Source organism: Syngnathoides biaculeatus, chromosome 23, assembly GCF_019802595.1.
Source record: "Syngnathoides biaculeatus isolate LvHL_M chromosome 23, ASM1980259v1, whole genome shotgun sequence".
In the NCBI taxonomy this organism is placed as follows: Eukaryota; Metazoa; Chordata; class Actinopteri; order Syngnathiformes; family Syngnathidae; genus Syngnathoides; species Syngnathoides biaculeatus.
Genome location: NC_084662.1, coordinates 9,424,417 through 9,443,248, shown reverse-complemented (window position 1 = coordinate 9,443,248; position 18,832 = coordinate 9,424,417). Strand labels below are relative to the sequence as shown.

General features: G+C 44.6%; 1 protein-coding gene across 1 annotated transcript; it reads right to left on the bottom strand.

Annotated features, from left to right (window-relative positions):
• Positions 1 to 40: 40 nt before the first annotated feature.
• Positions 41 to 12,701, bottom strand: LOC133496769 (E3 ubiquitin-protein ligase pellino homolog 2). Its single transcript, XM_061812732.1, has 7 exons — positions 12,273 to 12,701; positions 8,262 to 8,391; positions 8,012 to 8,113; positions 7,714 to 7,911; positions 7,438 to 7,623; positions 7,146 to 7,351; positions 41 to 5,537 (listed from the first exon to the last, which is right to left on the bottom strand). The coding sequence occupies exons 1-7, from the start codon at positions 12,353 to 12,355 to the stop codon at positions 5,150 to 5,152; spliced, it is 1,293 nt and encodes a 430-aa protein (XP_061668716.1). The 5' UTR covers positions 12,356 to 12,701; the 3' UTR covers positions 41 to 5,149.
• Between the last annotated feature and the right edge of the window lie 6,131 nt (positions 12,702 to 18,832).

The window sequence follows — 18,832 nt, the reverse complement described above, 5'->3', positions numbered from 1 at the left end:
TAGAAAGACAACTACAACCAAAAAAAAAAAAAAGCCCTTTTCAACAGGTTTATTGACATGTTGCGATTGTCTGTGCACCATTCGGTTACAGAGGAATACAATCAAAAATTAAGGGGAAAAAAAAGCTATACATGGTTTGTATTTCTTCAAAAATGCATAATAAAAGGGTGAGGTGGTTTCGGGGTCGAATAATAAATGCGGTGACCTTGAAATACAGTACAGGTAAACCGATACATGAAATTCATTGAAAAGTGCTAAACATTGTATATTAAAAGCAAATAAATACGTTTTGCTGCGTCTAGTAGAGGCTACACGTTAAAACTAAGGGTTTGAAATTTAAAACGGACACTTACAACTTGAAAAAAAATAAATTACAAAAAAACAGGTGCTGCAACAGTTCTTCCGTTCACGTGCCAATACTATATGTTGATCTATCTTTTAAGTCTGCACCAAGTTTTATTCACATAAGAAAACCCGTAAATAACTGATCACGTGATCATTTATACTGTCTATAGTAATGGATAAATGCTCCCATATTTAACTGTGTAGTGAACTCACTGTGCCACTCTAAATCCTGAGCGATGCTAACCATCTGGGTAAAAAAATGGAACAAAAACAAATCATCAACCAAATTGAAATTGTGGGAAATTAAGTGATATTTGAACATGAATTAAAATTCGTTCATTGTATCTTAATTTTCAAATACAATCTATCGGAATGGCCACTTTTGTCCAAAAAAACAATATAACTTTAAAGTAGTCATTGCTGAATGGAATTGTAACACAATTAACGATAATAATAATAATAATAATAATTAATGGGCTGGGACGAATGACAAACTAATGTGGGCTGAATTTCTCTTATGCTGCAGCAGAGTTGGCAAAAAATATATATGATTAGTATTACAGTACAGATTGCGACTCTCACTTCCAAACATTGGTCAAGTATGAGGATTTGTCTTTTTTCCTTCTATTTTTGCACATTTAACAGCCGAACACTCGGAAGACATCTTAGTTGTTACACACTTGGCGTGAATTTCAAAAGGCGGGCGGGACGCGTTTTGAATGCGGCGCGTGTCCCGTGCGTGCGTGCGTGCGTGGACGTGCAAGCGAGACGCACGCATACACGAGTGCGTCTACTCTTCCATACGTGAGGTTATAACAGTATATTCAAGCTGGGGGGAGGGGGAGGGGCGTGCACCGTCATATTCACTTACAAAAATAGTATCACAATATAGACCATTCAATATGAGCACCAGGGAGAGGCTAATAAACGCATAGCCTTGTATGGTCGGCTACATTCAACGTCTGAGGAACGGTAGCACGGTGTCAAGGTGTGTATTATTCGTGGGTGTGTGTGTGTGTGTGTGTGTGAGAGGGGGGGGGGGAGAAAGAGAGAGAGAGAGAGAGAGAGAGAGAGAGAGAGAGAGAAAAAAAAACACAGTGTTGGAACATTTTCACACTCATGGGGTCTTCTACATCTATCACATCCCGGTACGTACGTTGAACTTTAACTGAGTTTGACAACTAAATCAGATAGAAAAATAGTATATATTTATATAGCTATATATAAGTATATATTTCTTTTCAAACACAGAACCACATTTCCTAACAAAATAACTTTTTCTTTGAAACACGCACATGTACGCACACTTAACAAAAGGAGGTGTTTGGATTTGAGCTGTGCCAGGTCAGAACTTTGGATATACCGACGCACAAGGACTTGAAAAAGGGACCCTGGTCGCGTTTGCGGAGAAACCTGACGCGTGAATGGACCTTTCCGACCTGTCAATCACTCGTACAATAATAGCCAATCAGAGAGCCGCATTGTCTTAACCCCTGGCTTGACACGCCCCTGCCGCCATGTTGTCCCACAAGCAATGCTGGTTGTCAGTAGCGTGCGCTTGGAAAATTTCATGTTACGAAGAAAATGGTCCTCAGTTGCGCTTGGGGAACCTGAAATTCTGATGAAAGATATCCTGCTTGGGTTCATTTTTCAAAGCCTAAAACACAGTTGACTAAGTGTCTACGATGGATTAACTACAACTAAATATGAACGATATCAACAAAGACAACGGTGTGTGTTCAAAGGTAAGTGAGGGAGAAGTAACTTCTCTGAGTTTGATAGGGTTAGGGAACAACTTTCACTCTGTTAGTGTATCACTGAATGAAGTGTGTCATGCTTTATGTCGAAGAGTCGGGTTAGTGATACGTAAATGCGCGATGTCATGCGAGAGAAAAGTGTATTTGCCAATTTGTATCACATCGGACCTTTAAGACAGACCACTGGGTCAAATGAAAACACCCCCTCACTTCTAAAGACTACAATGATATTACTCGTGATCTGTCCAAGTCAAAAGTACTCACCCTGCTTAAACATGCGCAGTACGATTCCACTATTTTATCCTGTTGGTTTTCAATATGAAGTTTGTGAGGCGTCAAACTTTTTTTTCCCCATCGCTCGCCGACGTTTCGCTGTAATATTGACATTGCGTCCTGCTCCGTCCAAAATCTTAATTCCGTGTACATATTCCTTGCGTGAAATAGTTGAGACCTCTCTGTAGAACTCTCTTAGACAAGTCCGACGCATTTGGCAAAAAAACGTACCCAAATATTATTTGGAATATGCGATAGTCGACTTCAAACATGTTCTGTTCAGTCGCCATTTTGGAAGCTTGTGGGACATGGCTGAGGGGGCGGAGCTTAAGATCGCCATCGGGAAATTTGGATAGGTGTACGTATTTTTCAGTCGGGTGTATGAATGGTCTCGTGTGCCTACGTAACATTTTAGGGTCAAGGACTTCCCTCAGCGATAGCCAAAAGTGTACACCGCATTGCAGCTCAGCCTCTGGCAAATGGACATCATGGCTAGTGATTTGCTTTTGGCAGTACAATAAAAACTTGCTAATTTTCAAACTTGCGACACGCTTGCAAATGTTTCTGTTGATTACTGGGCACACTTTGCCTACCCAACTTTTTGAACTCAGAGAATCAGAATCTCAATTACTTGAAGGGCTTTATGTTGTGAAATTAATTTTAAGTTATATTCAAGTGGGATTGTAGCTTTTGGTATATCTGGGGTATAAACATTACGGAAGAGTAACTGATGGTGTAGTGGTAAACACGCCTGCCGTTGGTGCAGGCAGCGCGGGATCGATTCCCGCTCAGTGATAGTCTCGATATCTGACTGGCGACTGGTTCAGGGTGTAGTCTGCCTTTTGCCCGAAGCTAGCTGGGATAGGCTCCAGCTTTCCTGAAACCCTTGTGAGGATAAGCGGCTTGGATAATGACATTATATAGGCAATGAAGAATTTTTGGAAGGGGTGTTCATTACTACACGCAAATTTCCGCTTTTCACATCGGGGCTTGATCCTGAACTGCGGCAAATATCAAATGTTTTAACACATTTGAAACGTTACGCATCTGACGTTTTTAATTAATGGGCCACATTTCGTAGCATAAAATAGTTGTAACCGCAAACACTCGGGCCGTGGTCTGATATTGTTGGTGTTACTCGCTCGTACTCTACAAAAAAAACCAAAAAATCTTTCATATCCATTTTCAGGCGTTCACCTTTTTTAGCCACAGTTGGAAACTAACAGGCAAAACCACATATTCTCACAAAAAAACAAAAACAAAACAAAAAAACAGCCCATGTACCACCTGATCCTTTGGTGAAACACACCCCTGGTTAACAAGCTCTGAATCTGTGATAAAACAAAAACTAGAGGGGAAAAAAATAGCTACAGCCATGTTCAAGGCGACCGACGCTAGTCTAGCGTTTGGCTAAAAACCTAGCGTGAAGACTTAGCTTATACATGAGTTAGTGGTGTTATTGCTTCGTGTGTGTGTGAGGGGTTGGGATGAAGGGGGGGGGGGGTGGCGGGGGGCAAGGGGGTCATATCTAGTTTGTTAGGAGTCCAAGCCCTTGTTTATACTCAAGCTGCTTGATGATGGATTTAGGATCTGGTTCAGGTGCACAAAAAGGGGCCTCACTTTGCGACGGTCCCGACAAACAAGGTTGCGGGGTCAAGGATGATAGGTTACATCCATTCATCCATTTTCTTAGCTGCTTATCCTCACGAGGGTGGCAGGAGTACTGGTACTCATCCCAGCTGATCTAAACTGTTTTTTCTTTTTAAATGTCCTTTTGAGGTGACTTGGTGTAATTTTTCCAGTGATTTGGAAAGATTTGAAATCGGCTAAGAAGTTGTGAATTTGTCAACTCCATTAATTGGAGTGAATTAACTTCTTGTGTAAAATATCAAAAAAAATCTAGATGAATTTAGAAACTGTGTCCTGAATGAGCTGAATATTTGAAATTGAATTGGATGGAAACCGGTGGAACGGTGGATCAGCTGGAAAATGTTGGCCTTCGAGTTCTGAGGTCCCAGATTCAATCCCGGACCCGGCTGTGTGGAATTTGCATGTTCTCCCCGTGCACTCCGGTTTCCTCCCACACCCCAAAAACATGCAACATTAATTGGACACTATAAATTGCCCCTTGGTGTGATTGTGAGCGCGGCTGTTTGTCTCGATGTGCCCGGCGATTGGCTGGCAACCAGTTCAGGGTGTGCCCCGTCTCCTGACCGTTGACAGCTGGGATAGGGTCCAAGACTCCTCGTGAGGATAAGCGGCTAAGAAAATGGATGGATGGTTGGAAACCGTGTAGGTATAAATTGGGTAAAAATCAGAGAATAATAAGAACACAAAAGAATTTTGGTGAAGAATATTAATTATTTTACCATTAAGTTAATTTACCGATCGGTCTTCTTAAACCAAGGACCCACCCCTCATGTCAATCAAAACCATGTCCAATGGCTTTCCTTCCACAGAAGACTGATTATGTTCCTACAATTTTACATAAAATATGACATTTTAAAACGTTTTTTTTCTTTGTGAGTCAGGTTTGTGTGGGATGAAAATGAGCAGACTAACTGCAGAGACCACGTTAATCACTAACTAAAACTCAACTAATAAAACCAACAAATCACTTTTCATTGAGTTGCTTGAAATCCAGATCCTCAATCCATCACCCAGCCCTGAAGGAGAAATAAGGGGAGGAGGTGCAGCATACAGTTAAAAAAATAAAAATAAGAAAAAAAAAAAGAGACAGAAGGGTAAGACAGGACAGGGACTTTGTGTTACGGCTAGTCGATGGGACCCTGGAAGATGAGCCGCGTCCACCCGGGGGTGCTGAGGGCGGCGGAGCAGAAGGGGCACACGGGTCTGAAGGCGTGCGTCCCGTGGGGCAGCGGGGTGTCTGCCCAGTACCTGGTGGTTTTCTCTGAGCACACGTGGCCGCATGGCACAAAGGCGTACGTGGGGGCACCGGCGTCCACGTACACGGCCGGCTCGCAGCCCAGCCACAGGGGCACGTAGGGGCCCACGCTGCGGCACAGGGGGCATTCCCGAAGCGTCGTGGAGCCCTCCCCCTCCAAGGGCTCCTCCTCGCCCGCCTCGGACCTCTGGCCCCATTCGTGGCGTCCGTGAACGTGGCCGCAGGAGAGGTAGACCCAGGGCTGACGTTCTTCAAGGCTGGAATTGCAGCAACCTTTTTAATTGTTGCAATCCGCTACCAGATTAGATCAGATTGTTCGTCTCAATGCATCATTTCTGTGATCAGTCTGGGGTGCACTACAGTCGACTTGATTAGCTAAAACTAGGTACAACAATTTTTTGTACTTGGTCTAAACCCTCAAGATTGGTGGGTGGTTTGTCTCTATATAGAAGTCTTGTGATGACAAATGTTCAAACCCCAGCGTAACCCACTTCTGATTTCAATCCCTCGTTCTACAGCAAGACAGACACTAGATTCACGACTAGGACTTTTCTCCAGATCTCCTCGCAGCTTTTCCATTGGCAAAAAAAGTCCATTCCTAGTTCCAGGAGCTATTTGTGGGTCAATCAAAGTGGTTGCAATCCTATAGCGCTCGTGCACGTGACGTCACCATTTTCACGGCGCCATATTGCCGGTCCAACAGACATTGAACCGAAGGAGAATATTTACAATACCCGAGACCTGTTGTGCAGTTGGTTGTCACAACAGACGAGACATATTCAAAGCGATCATTCGATGGAATATCAGACCAGAAAAGATCGATGCATTTCGGCAATTAAACATGATGGATGGTGCCCAACCAAAATGCTCACACGCCTGAGTAGCGATCGCTTCAATTCAGGTAGGAATTATTCTTCTTAATCTCAAATTACCAAAAAGTATTTATATTGCCAAATTGTCTTATTTGAGAACAATGCGTATAAAAAAAAACTGCATGTCGCAGAGGTTTAGGGAGGTTAAGTGTGGCCGCCATTGCTTCCACGTACGTTCCATGGAGATGACTCCGTCCTCTTTATTTTTTTACAATCATATTTAATGAATGCGAGTTTGTGTAAAACCAGGCGTCATTAATTTAAATTTTGGGATTTGTATTGAATACTATCTGAAAAGATCGATGGATTCCGGCAAACACTCACGAGCCGTCAAAACCGTCAGTATGTGGGATTTATTCCTGATGAGAACAGATCCAGCAACAAAGTATTCGCATGGATCCAGACTTTTATCCGCTTTCAAACTTCTCTGTGTAAATCTCGGCGACTTACTCAGCAGATGCATGTGTAGATCCAGTTGCTCAGGACAAACGGAAGCGGATTAACAGTTCAATTTCTTATCGGTGAAAACATCGACTTTGGCATTAAATACGGGTCCGCTATGCCGAGTTTATCAAATTTTTCCATGTACCTTCGTTTATTTTTACCTTCTAAATGTCGGACGGTATCGGACAAGACTCTGGGCATTGTGCTACAAGACATATATTCCTGTTGTCTCCAACAGACTTAGCATTGAGCGATGCTTAGCTTGACCGGCAATATGGCGACCTAAACAAAAGTCATGTGATTTTATGACATAGCTGCACGAGCTCCATAAGGGTGACTTAAACCACTGTGGGCCAAGAAAAGACAAAAACAATCACACATGGCAAGAAGTTTGACATTATATGACACACCACAATCTCCTCCTCGTTGCAACAGTCCAGAATATACAAAAATGGATGGAAGGATAATAATAGACTACCTCCACCTCTCTCATCGCCATATATGTCTCCTAGGCAATCGTAATTAGGTTGTCAAGTTTGTGGACTGCACCTGTGGCTGCGCGGCAGGCTGGGAAAGGCCAGCGTGCTGAGGCCCACGGGACACTGCGGCCGCGACGCGTTCAGCTCCTGGCGAAGCGCCTCCAGGTGGCGCAGGGTGGGAGTGTGCATGAGCCCCTCGCCTGTGCGCCACAGCAGGGTGGCGCCGCACAGGTCCACGAGTGAGCCGTCGTGAAGCGCGCTGCTCTCGCCTTCCGCCTGTTGAGGGCGAGACGCAGTTGAGGTGCATTAAAAACTTAAAATAAAAAATATAAATAAAATGAATCCAGAACTTGACGACTTACAAGTCTGCCTCGGCTGGGCCCAGAGCGAGTCTCTCGCAGGGTGTAGACATCGCCGCACACGGAGATCTCTCGCCATAGACCCTGCTTGGGGTTTTCCGGGAAGCTCTCGGGGTGCATGACCAGCACGCCGTTGGTGGTCAAGCCGTCCATGTGGCCATCCGGGTTCTTCCACTTGGTCGCCTTCTCCTGCAGAGGACCACGCGCGCACGATTATTTCCACTATCTCTCGTCGAGCACAAGAGAATTAAAAAAGCTGTGCAAAAATGTTCGCCGCACCCCTAAAAAGATATTTTTGGAGGAATCAAAGCCAGCGGCGTAGATGCGCGCCGTGTATGGTGGGTAGCGCTCGCACACCACGCGGCAGGCAAAACGGGAGATGGTGCTCGAGCCGACGGAGGGGTCCTCGCCTTCCTTAGCGCCCCCGGTGGTGTCCGTCACCACAAAGTCAATTGGACTCTCTGTGGATCGCCCAATCTGTGGGGGACAGACGAGACAACAGTGGCACTTTAACCTTTGAAAAAATATTCATATACGTATGACATAGCGTAATGAGGGATATGAACAAGCGGGTTACCTGGAACATGTCAGTGCTGTTGTCATGGCAATACTCGACCACCACTGTCTGGTTGCGGGACTGCGTGAAAGAGATGCTGTGGTGTCCCGTGCTGTGCACAGCCTGCAACGAAGCCAAAGCAGTTGTGAGCCTTCGTTTGCCTCATTAACTCCACCGAGGAGATCGTTTGATTTCACAAGGATTTGTCCATTTCGTTGCACATGTGACGAGAAGGATGTGCACACGCATGCACCCGCACACGCACACACACCTTGCCGTCCTCCTGCGTGTTGAGGATGTGGACGGCGCTGGGCTTGACGCCGTTGGCCCTGGCGCGCCGGTACAGAGCAAAGCGGCTCTTTCGGCGCCCGCGGTCACCGCTGGGGAGGGAGCCATTGTACCTGATGATGGTGGAGGAGGGAGAAGATGGTTTGGATGGTTTAAACAAAATGGAACAGTCGAGCGGTTTGCTCACTACATGAAAAAGTCTGTGTGTTTGTGTTGGGAATGTAATCTGAACCTTTTATTGAGCCATGTAACTTCAATGGATGACACTGGTACGTCTGATGTTGCTCACTGTGGTCAAAAGGGAGCACTCACAGCCTTAGCGTGTTTGCTCAGACACGTAAAAAATTGGAGGCAACATTGATCACCATCATTCCAACATTGCGGCAGTTATGTCTCACTAGAAACCGGTGCTACGAAGATGAAGAGCTAAAAGTGGCTAAAAAAAGCTCGGCCGCCTTTGTGCATATTTACAGCGAGTTCTTTTGAACAAAATCAAAACATCCACCGGACCTCAAACTTCAATGAGAATAAATCTCGAGCAAAGGAAACACGTCAGCAAAGCTCGCATGTCGCCATCTGTGTTGATACACCGGTTGACGCCGTTGGGTTTTGTTGGTGCGATACAAGCGCTGCAGGAAGTACACGTGTCACTGATAAGAAGCGCTCGGGAAACCAACGTTACGGTTTCCAGAAAAGTCCTGCACGTTCACCCTACGTGAACTTTCCGAAAGGTCAGTCTTCATCCGAAAACCAAAAGGGCAGTTTGTGTGTGTAGCCCAAAACAAAGAGAAAATCTCATTTCTTTTTTTTTTTTTTACAATGTTTGCCTTTGGCCGGAGATTTATGAGATAATGACAAAGACTGAGCTGTCATTAAAGCTGTGTTTTAACAGATGGTGTGTGATTTAACATTCCTCTATCCTTAAATTCAATATAAACTGCAAGGTGGGAAGATGAGTGCAAGTTTCATGTTTTAATAATAGCGGTACAATATCCACACGTTGCCCCCGTTTTCTTTCTGAACCAATTAAAGCAATTTTCATGCTTTCAGTTCAAGCGGAAGGCAGCTTGCCACTTTTAAGCTTTTAACAACCTGCCATGAACAACAAACAATTATTCATAGAGGAAACAAAGGAGATATGAATAATGTCTCGTAACATCTTCGTGACGTGGACAGGCAACGTTTTACGTTCCACTTTAACACCCTTAACAGTCAAACCCGTGTGAAAACAAGTGAACCATAAAGACCGAGAGCAACAACGTTTAAGTTCTGATACCCGAAAAAAATGTAATTGTAAAGCTCAGCTATTCCAAGAGTTTTGGGTTTTATGGGCTTGTGAGTAAAGGTTCCAATATATCTGGTTTGAATTCAAAATATGTATTGCTCATCAGCGGCGGGGGGAAAAGGCGTTGTAGAGAGAAAAGAAATAGCTTGGCTTGCACATAAATGCAAGAACCAAAGGCCAAGAACCAGAAGATGGAAGGGAGAGATAAATAAAGAGACACACGAAGAAGTGCTATGCGTGATGTATGACGCGACCGGCCGTTTGTGTCCTGCACGGGCAAGCATCATAAAACGCAGCATGAAATATTCACTCCTCCTGGACCCCGTGTCGGCTTTTACCGCACAGAAACTCTCCGAGGCTGAAAAAGGCCGAGTGAACGGCGAGATAAGAAGACGTAAGCGCCGGCGCACATTCATAAAGGACGTGACGGACAGCGCGGCGTCCAGGCTGACGAAGGTAATGAGCGCTGCCGGGCGGATCGTGCGGCCTGCAATGGAGCCTGGCATCGACCTCGCCGCCGCACGCGTGACCGCGACATCGTCAGTGCTGACAGCTGCAAGGTCAAAAACATATGAGATGCGATTGAAAGGCTACGGGATGACTCAAACGTCATGTGGAAACGAGGACGGACGCCTGCTGGATATCCTGATGCAGTCCAATACACACAAGTGGAAGAAAGCGCAGTTACATTTGACCTTTATCATCGCAACACGAAAAATATTTTGCAGAGTTGTTCAGATATGTTAATACTTCCTTGACACATTTTCTGGGATTTTCCTTTTCACACAGCGCTCGGTTTTCTTGACGCGTGGACGACAGCGCTCTAGAATACACAGGACAAACGTGTTTGTCATTTTTAGCCGGATGCTCAACCTCAGGGGTGCCCCGACTTTTATTACCCCAAGATTTACTTTTCAAGCAGCCAGCCTCTCGCGAACTACCTTTTAAGATTAATGTTATGTTGCCTCCTATATTTAAAATACCGAATTAGCTTTTTGTGCACTGTATTGTCTGTGCTTCCATCCTGGATCAGGCTGTGCCAAGGTGGAATTTTAACATTACATACCATCTCATCCTGGACTTTCTACTTTGGCTTGAGACCAGACCATTTCCCGCTCGGCAAAGAGAAAATCTCGTCCAGTTTAACCACTTTTTCTTCGATTATTCACATACTCCGACAGTCGTTGCATCTTAAAACAACAGCATTTCTTTTTCAACTTCATCCATTAATATCGAAAGTAAACTTGAGCGGCATGTCTAGCTCGTCTTTGCTCTACGTTGCCCAGACTGTGTTGCTAACTAAAGCAGCGGTGGTGTACGCTGTCATTATAAAACACATTGATGGGCTGCATAAGTACTATAACAGAATGTACGTCATTAAGAGCGAAGGGGTGGGGGGTGTAAGGTAAATAGGAAAAAGAGTGTGCACGCAATGCAGAATATCTGCAAAGAGACTGCATCAGCAGTGCACTATTGTGCAGGCGTGCAGTTTCGAGGGAACATTGGCATACTTTTTTTTTTTTTTTTGGCACACGGTCCCGCGATCGACCAAGACTGCCTCGCAATCGACGCATTGAGCACCCTGCTCAACCTGCTTGGAGTGCTTGGAAAACATCATGGGCCCGTGTATTGCCCAAGGAACATAATTAGCCATAACATTTGCACGCAAGAGGCTGAGCTGCACTGTATTTGTTTACAGAGCAGTCGTACGGCTAAAACTACAGCTGTTACCACCGCCGTCGCTTCCCTAATGTTCAGTGCCTCTCGACTAACATGCATGTAACATTGGAAAAAAAATCTAAACACGTTTGTGTTAACTTTTTGTCACTTCTACCTAAAATTACAACAACAAATCTGCTCTACCGGTTTCCATTGCATATGGAACCTGCTTGGAAGTAGGACTCGGGTATTTTTGTGGACAGCTTTGCGTAAAAAAAAAAAAAGCCTGGGGTGAAAGAACAAATTCCATGGTAGAGAACTTCTTTTGGAAGACGACTCATCTGTATTCAGATGTGCAGCCTGTGGCCGGGACGGGGTTGGAGGGGGGGAAGCGATAGGCCATTGGGTCAGTTATCTTTGGCATAGACAGGAAACTGTGCAGCCAAGAGGGACGTCTACGTGAGGCTGGCCGGGATGCGAGTGCGTGTGTGGCATTCAAGCTCCCAGCATGTTCCGCGGAAGCCGCCACATCCTGCCTGTGACGAAGAGGGGCTTTTCTCCTCCTACTTACACCTCCCACACCCAATCAGAATGACATCTTGCACAGCAAAAATTATGTCAAATAAAAGAGGGGATACACTATTGAAAGCATACAGACGGTGGTGCATTTTTTTAGACGGTCCCTACTTGGAGCCGTAAAAGATCCAGCATAGGATGACATCATCGAGATTCAGCCCCCTCCATCCTCGGCTCCCTATGTAGACCTACAACCATTGATGAAAAAAGTGTCTGCCGTTGCAGTTCTATCCCCAAAACCCATGAAGCCTTTATTTTTCCCCTCACGACGACACCCAAACGCACCACGGTCATACAAGACAATCCGTGGGATTTAAAGTTAAGTTTTTTAAACCACAAAACGACGGTTAATTGGGCGATTAAAAATTCACTATACCACATCAATACGTATTAATAGCGTGTGTGAGGCGTCATGATGATGATGGAGGTGTTCTCCATCCCCCTCGCTTTTTTTTTTTTTTTTAAACCACTTACCCCAAAACGACCAGTTCGCCGTATTTTATCGCGTCTTTAACGGGCACATCATCATCATCTCCGTCCTTTTTCGGCGAATTCATCAGCGAAGGGCGAGCTCCGGGAAGTTGGTTAAATATGGATTTTTTTAAAGGCGAAAAAAAAATTGAGAGAGAAACGAACGATGAGTCGTCCTCAACGGGAATACTACGGAGCAATTAAACAATGCTAACACCCCCCCTCGAAAGTGTCGCGTTGAAAACGGTCGGGGGAGGGGGGTGAGGGGGGCTGCCTCCTCAGTCAAGTTGGGACACAGTCGGATAAAGTTTCCGTGGACTTGTTGCCGTGTGTTGGACAGTTTTGGTCCGCCGGAGGAGCATCTTTCCGAGGCTTTACGAGTCTGGTGTGTCGCTAGCTTGCACCGAAATCTGTTCTACTAGCAAATGCAAAAAGGCGATACAACAACGGCTAGCAGCTGGGAGTGGGTCGTACCATTTGCGGCGGGGGTGCTCGGCAAATACACCTCGCTAGCAATGTAGGTTAGAGTTAAACAAAACAAAGATACACAGCTCACATCGGTATTTAACAGATAAACGATGTATATTGCTTTTTTATATTCACACAATTTTGCCTTCCCGGTGGTATGAAATTTGTAAATAAAAATTCCACCCCTTTAGAGGAATGGGTGACGTGATGAAAAGCTCCTTGGAGTCAAATGAGACATTTCAAAATCTACGTCGTTGTTTGGAAGAAATAAAAAGATGTTGATTGGCATATATTTAATCATGAAAAAGGCTGTATTTTATCCCCATGGAGTGATGTACAAATATTATGAGTGCGCGCGTCTGTGTCGTGTGCCCAGGATGTGGGTCACCAATATGGCTCAGACGAGACATCCTCTCTTCCACTCTGGAAGTCATCTGAGAGTCAGGAGTTCTTTTTTTTCCTCCTACAAAACTGTTAACATTAGTCTCCCTTTTTTTCCGTAAAAATTTTATTTTCCCGAATTATGCTCCTCTAAACGCATCAAAACCGGTGTTTATGGTATCACGCGCATACTAGTACACGTAATTGTCAGTTCTCACCACGAGGGGGCACTACACTTCAATTTAACACAATAATCACATACCTGCACACGTTGCACCCAACTAATGGATATATTGTGGAAATGTAACTTTTTGATAGCATATTTTTTCTTGTAATTATGAAAATGCATCTGTGTGCAAGAAGCGCTTGTGCATTTCCGCACCTATCTGATATAAAATTTCGGTGATCACGTGATCAGCGAGGCTTGATCAGCCTTTTAAATGAAGAATATACCGGTGACTGCTCAGCGGCAGATTATTCCGGTGATAATTTTGGATGTCGGTGATTCAATCCATATATGGAGGTGTGACTGCCTCCATCTCACCTCTTCTTTGTGTGCTTTGGTGGTGTCGTTTAACGTGTGCTGGCTTGCAGAGTGGACGACGACGACGTGCTTTTTCTCACGGTTAGGCCCGGAACGCTGGATTCGAGCCTGTCGCCAGTGTGGCGGAACACGTCCAATGAGCGTTGTTCCGAAATGCAAATTGAAGTTGCAAGATGTTTATTTATTTCCTCAAGTTAATCCATCCATCCATTTTATTCAAAATCACAGAAGTTAATTCGCCACCACGGGCCACATAAAATCACGTGGTGGGGCCAGATCTGGCCCCCGGGCCTTGAGTTTGACACCTGTGCCAAAGGCATTTTAAAAAAAAAAAAAACATCCATCCACTTTCTTTGCTGCTTATCCTCACAAGGGTCGCAGGGAGTGCCGAAGCCTATCCCAGCTGTCAATGGGCACGAGGCAAGGGTACACCCTGAACTGGTCGCCATCCAATCACAGGGCACATAGAGGCAATCACACCTTGGGGCAATTTAGAGTGTCCAATTAATGTTGCATGTTTTGGGAATGTGTGAGGAAACCGGAGTGCCCGGAGAAAGACAAGGCAGGTCCAGGATCGAACCCGGGACCTCAGAACTGTGAGGCCAACGCTTTACCAGCTGAGCCCTCTGTGCCTCCTCCTCAAGTTAATATTTATCTTTGATAATTATATGGTTCACATTTTTATCATCCACGGCCGAAGATTAAAAAAAAAAAAAAAGGAGTGTCTAGTAAAGCCACACACATTCAAAGTCTCAAACACTACAGCGTAGAACACGAGGATGGGGACACCAAGTGGGAACAATATCTGCACGCAACATGAATATTTTGTGTCGGGATAAAGCTTAAAAAATACACATTGGGGCTCCTTTGTGTACATTTGTTCAAGTCTGTGTGGTTTAGGCATTGACGTACTGTGTACATTTAAAGTTAAACATTGCTGCGGGTGAACTTTGTGCCATTTTTTTTTTCGAGCGCAAATATGCAGACGTAAAACATGGATATCACAGGCCGAACAAAGATCGACTCCAGAGACTTTTTGGCGAAGTTTCACGGGTTGACACCGCAGGTTGACTAATCCTCTGCGCAACGGCACACCGGCGAAATTCAACGCCGTCAAGTCAGCTCACCGGCGTCGGCGCTCCACTGTTTGCTTTAAAATTGTGAAATCCGGCTTGCAGAAACTGGCTGGACCGGAGGCGCCTTTACATTCTCACTGCGGGATTAAGGTCACACCCTCTCCTCCGCTAGTTAGTCCTCCTCTTTCGCTTGGCGGGTTGTACCGGACCCGGTTTCGCAATCCGACCGGGAGGCGAGAAGGCCGCGTCCAAACGCCCGCAGCTGAAACAGATTACTGACGCTCACAACGAGAGCGCTTTGTGTCGCCGATTTTGCTGACTTTCATGATGTCATCCAAGGAGAATTTGTCTCCTCGCTGAGATCGCGGTGGAGAGGTAAAATGGCGGCGTTGCAAAAGGACGCTTCTTGCCACACGGAGACACATGACCGTCCAACCAGATGTTGTTTTTAATAAGCATTCATTCCGAAGACGCGACCCTGGGGCGTCACTTGTGCCCTACAATTTGAATTCAGGGGGGATATTTACAACCTAAAAGCCGCTCAAAAACAACCACAACGCCGTGTTGTACATTGTTGCAGGAAAGACTTGAGCGTTGACTGCTTATTTTCTTTTCTGGTACTGTACATAAGTGGCAGTGTGCATGCTCAGAAAAATAGCGACAAAAATACATCCATCCATCCATTTTCTTTGCCGCTTATCCTCAAGAGGGTCGCGGGGAGTGCTGGAGATTTATCCCAGCTGTCAATGGGCAGGAGGCGGGGAACACCCTGAACTGGTCGCCAGGGGACATGGAGACAAACAGTCGCACTCACAATCACACCCAGGGGCAATTGAGAGTGCCCAATTAGTGTTGCGTATTTTTGTGGTGTGGGAGGAAACCGGAGTGCCCGGAGGAAACCCACGCAGGTATGTGGAGGACATGCAAACTCCACACAGGCGGGTCCGGGATTGAACCCGGGACCTCAGAACTGTGAGGCCAACGCTTTAATCCTAGCAGGATATCTATCATCAGAATTTCAGGTTCCCCAAGCGCATCCGAGGACCATTTTCTTGGTCACATGACCTTTTCCAAGTGCACGCTACTGACAACTAGCATTGCTTGTGGGACAACATGGCGGCGGGGGCGTGTCAAGCCAGGGGTTAAGACAATGCGGCTCTCTGATTGGCTATTATTGTACGAGTGATTGACATGTCGGAAAGGTCCATTGTGGTTCTTGGACCTGTATTTTTTTTTCCAGGTGTTACTTGGCTTAAAAAAATGTTTGATAACAGCACACATAGAAACGGAACATAACGTTTTAAGAACCGGCATGTGTGGATATGTCCAACGGGAGACAAGTGGGGTCGCGGTCTTTTTGAACGCAGTTGAAGGGACTTGAACGTGACGCGGCCATTTGCCGCGGAGTCTTTGTGACGGTTGCCACGGAGACCAGCGCAAACACAGCAAAGGTATTTCTCCGTGAGTGGCAAAACTGACCCGAGAAAGAGTGTTTTTTTGTTTTTAATTTTGCACAGAAAATACTGAAATCAAATCAGGTTTGCGGCTGCACGTGCCGTTGATGGTTCAGCAAAATTCTCCGCGGCCACAACAAAAAAGGCCTTTGTGGGAATTGTTGCCGCCCCACAGGGGAAAAAAGGAATTGCACACGCACGCACAACGAGAATGACAAAATAAACTGGCGGAAACGCTTCCGTAGTAGTAGCCACTTGTCTGCGCTTCAAACCGAAGACTACGATGAGGTCACGTGAGCGGGAGACGCTATAGAAGTCATTTTGAATCCGAAACAGGAAGTGCACCTCTGGTCACGTGACGGGCCTTTGTACATATTCATCTGTCCCACTGAAATGAGCATCATCGAACAAAGGCCAGACTTTTATTCTGAAAATAACATTTATAAGTAGTGTTTTGAAGTACAACGTTTATCCGTTATTTATAATTTATAACACCATATTAGGGTTTATTAATCAATGCAAGTATACCCTTAAAGTTGAACACGGCACATATAGAACAATGCAACAAATTAGAATATTGAAAAAAATATATAAGGATGTTGTGATGATGATTTTTGCAGCTGAGTCAGGACTTAATTTTGAGTTTTGTTTGATACGTTGGTGAGCAACGCAAAGTATTGATATCTCTCAATACATATTTTATCGCTGATACCGATCAGGTGAAAATGATGTGATCACGTCCCGATTTGTAGTACAACTGATATGGATAAATTCATTTTAAAAAGTGTAATAAGTATCAAATAAAAACACGACCATACACAAAAAATATTCATACTATATTACTGTTAATGCAACATACACTTTCTTTTCATTTTACCATTATTTCCTTTTTTAACCTTGTTTTATTTTTACAACTAAACAGAATTTTTTTTTAATTTTAATTCAACTTATTTAATATTTTACTTTTTACCTTTTTTATTTGACAGTTTACTTTACCATTACTCAACTTTGAACATTTTTTTAAAATTCTTTCCCCTTTTTGTTTTGCTTTTTACGGTTTAGCCCACATTATTTACTATATATTAATTTGATTTCAGTTCAAATTTTACCCTTATTCTTTATTGCCCTCCAAATTTGAATGTACTCTTCTTTTTCCTGAAACAAATATTTTCCTATTTACCCAAATTATCAATTCAGCAGATATTCTTCATTGTATATTGTTATTATTATTTTTGTATACTTTGGCATACTTGCTGCCTCTGGAAATGTGTGTTTTCTGGCTGCTGTAAAAGTACTAACACCCCCCGGGAAATGGAAAATTGACTTGAGTTAGTCGGGCATATTTGTCAAATATGAGCCCGCTTTGGGACCACCTGCCACACGGAAAGCAACACGGGAGGAGCCACACACACGCTCACAACTAAACAACAGATGGCTGACGATTACAAGTGTTTATTTTCGGCCCATTTTGTTTAATTTAGTGACGAAGCCTGCGTACGTTTTTGCCAGGAGGCTCCACAGAGACGATTGGAGTAGCGGGCAAAAAAACCCACACACACGTTCAGCCCAACTTAGTTACATAACACTTGAAAATAAAATACTGTACCACTCTAAAGTGGCATTTTATATTTAACTGCTGCTGTATACAAAAGCATTTTCTCCATTATTTCCGCTAACCAGAAGCTGAGCTGCACTGTGTTTGTTTACAAACTCCGAAGATGTTTTGGGTTCCTTACCAAATACGTCCCGGGTGGAAACTCACTTTGCACATAAAACCCACCTGCCCGAGTTTATTCGACAACCTGTGGGACAATTTTGAGAACCTGCCTCTGTCGCCAAATTTAGTTCAACAGGAAGTTCTCGCATTCCGGGAAGTATCAACAAGGAGGCGGCGTGGGGGGGGGGGGGGCACAAACATAGTCGTAGTATTTAATGAGTGAACCGCCGGAAACTTGCTCGAGGTTTGCTGCCTCGCGGACTGAATGAAAAACTGAAGCCAGATTCCGATCGTGACTGAGTAAATTAGAGTATCCAAAGTGCGGCCCGGTGACCGTTTCGGGGCACGTGGCTCATTTGTTAATCGGCCCGAGGCGGAATTTAACATTCAGGTGGATTCAAGCCATAAACCAGAGGTGGCAAACTCATTTTAGGCACGGGCCACATCGTGGTTCCAGTTTCTCCTCATAGGGCCGTTATGACCGTGAAAAAATCTTTAATCGCCTCGAACGTGCGCCCCAAATTTTTGAAATGGTTTTTGGAAATCAGAACACAATGCTAACGTGTTTTTCAACCATTGTTCATGTTTGCTTACACAAAAATGCTAATAACTTCTAAATGTAATCATTTATGATGTATGACTAAGAAACTTTAGAACAGATTGTCACAAAAATCACAAAAGTTGATTTGCCACCAGGGGCCACCTAAAATCATGTGGTGGGCCATATCTGGCCCCCGGGCCTTGAGTTTGACATTTGTTTTAAAAACATATAAACGTCACATACTACGTATTTGCAAAATGAGAATAGTACAAAAGCGTGAATAAAAATATTGTCCACACACGCCTTTCTATATACGCCTGACTCGGCACTTCCGCAGTGTGACTTTCACCCGGGGATCTGAACTCCGACAGGAAGTGAAACA